The 1449-nt window shown below is 42.0% G+C and overlaps 1 protein-coding gene across 1 annotated transcript in view; it reads right to left on the minus strand.

The window, feature by feature from the left end:
• The window catches only part of LOC103362018 (tubulin alpha-1A chain-like), a 2080-nt gene extending 1482 nt beyond the window's left edge, over positions 1–598 (minus strand). Inside the window, exons 1-2 of the mRNA XM_008288262.1 lie at positions 322–598; positions 84–232 (exon numbers count right to left, since the gene is read on the minus strand). Of these exons, the coding sequence (XP_008286484.1) occupies positions 84–232; positions 322–598 (426 nt within the window). The remainder of the gene's footprint in view (positions 1–83; positions 233–321) is intronic.
• Between the last annotated feature and the right edge of the window lie 851 nt (positions 599–1449).

Consider the following 1449-nt stretch of genomic DNA (forward strand, 5'->3'; position numbering starts at 1 on the left):
CAAACAAATATGAGATACAGGAATGTCATGTCATGTGTGATGTGTAAGGTATATTGGGAAATAACAGCTCTCAATTTACACACCAGTTTGCGGATCCTGTCCAGAACCAGATCAATGATCTCTTTGCCGATGGTGTAGTGTCCACGGGCATAATTGTTGGCAGCATCCTCTTTGCCAGTGATCAGCTGCTCAGGATGGAACAGCTGGCGGTAGAGTCCAGAGCGCACCTCATCTAAGGAGACGCATTCAATCAGAAATCACATGAGCTTTGCCTGCCTGACAGCAACAAGCAGCTTCTATATCTACTGACAGTTTATTTACCGATGACAGTGGGCTCCAGGTCCACAAACACAGCTCTGGGAACGTGTTTTCCAGCTCCAGTCTCGCTGAAGAAGGTGCAGAAGGAATCATCCCCTCGTCCTTCAGTCTTGTCACTGGGTATCAGTCCATCCGGCTGGATCCCATGTTCAAAGCAGTAAAGCTCCCAGCAGGCGTTGCCAATCTGGACTCCAGCCTGACCAACGTGGATGGAGATACACTCACGCTGGAGGAAAACAAAACAATATATGACTCTTACCAGGTAGCCACACGCTAACATGTTTTAACAAATACTAATTAGACACTTGAGATTACTTATTACATGAAACCTGAGAGCCAAAGAAATGAGGGAAAAATTAAGCTTTTGTAAAAAAAAAAAAAAAAATGATACCACAACTGAGACAAACACTACGTCATCTAACATATTTAAAGATGCTCAATAATTACCCTGTGAATCCCTTTTTTCAAACGAACACATAGATAATGATCCATGAGGTATAAAATACGATCAGGACACAGAAACAATCTCACAATGCCACGATTAAAAAAAACTATTTGGAGAAACATCATTTTAGTTTGTCAAAGCCAGACACAGTTCTCACACGTGTAGTTTTCTAAACCCCAGTCATCACATTTTACAACATGAAGATGATCAGATTAACTGTTTGGATCACAGAGTTCTGCTGGTAGATAAACGTCAGTTGGCGGCAGCAGACTGAAGTTAGAAACGTTAGAAAACTGGGCTGAGCAGCAGGAGAAGCTGGAAACTAGCAAGAAGCGCTAAAACGGAATTCACAGACTGAGATATTTCTATTGAAAACTAAGCAACAACAATTTAAAAAACTACACTTAGCTAATATTCAAAGTTACAGCCAGGATAAATAGTAGATAACTTGACCAAATAAAAAAAATGGGCCGTTTTGCTGACTAACCGTTAGCCAACGTCTTCAGGGAACGCTAGCTAACTTAGCCGTTACCGTTAGCAACTCACGTTAAAACCAGCTACTGCCGATTATTAGAGCCAACCTGGAACACACAGTCACTGATGTGAGCTTTAAAACCGGTCCACTCACCATGTTTGCTGACTTTGTGTCGACAGACGTTGAAATATGAAACAAACCGACGTTACCG

The sequence above is a fragment of the Stegastes partitus genome, unplaced genomic scaffold, assembly GCF_000690725.1.
Source record: "Stegastes partitus isolate 25-593 unplaced genomic scaffold, Stegastes_partitus-1.0.2 Scaffold549, whole genome shotgun sequence".
Lineage (NCBI taxonomy): Eukaryota > Metazoa > Chordata > Actinopteri > Pomacentridae > Stegastes > Stegastes partitus.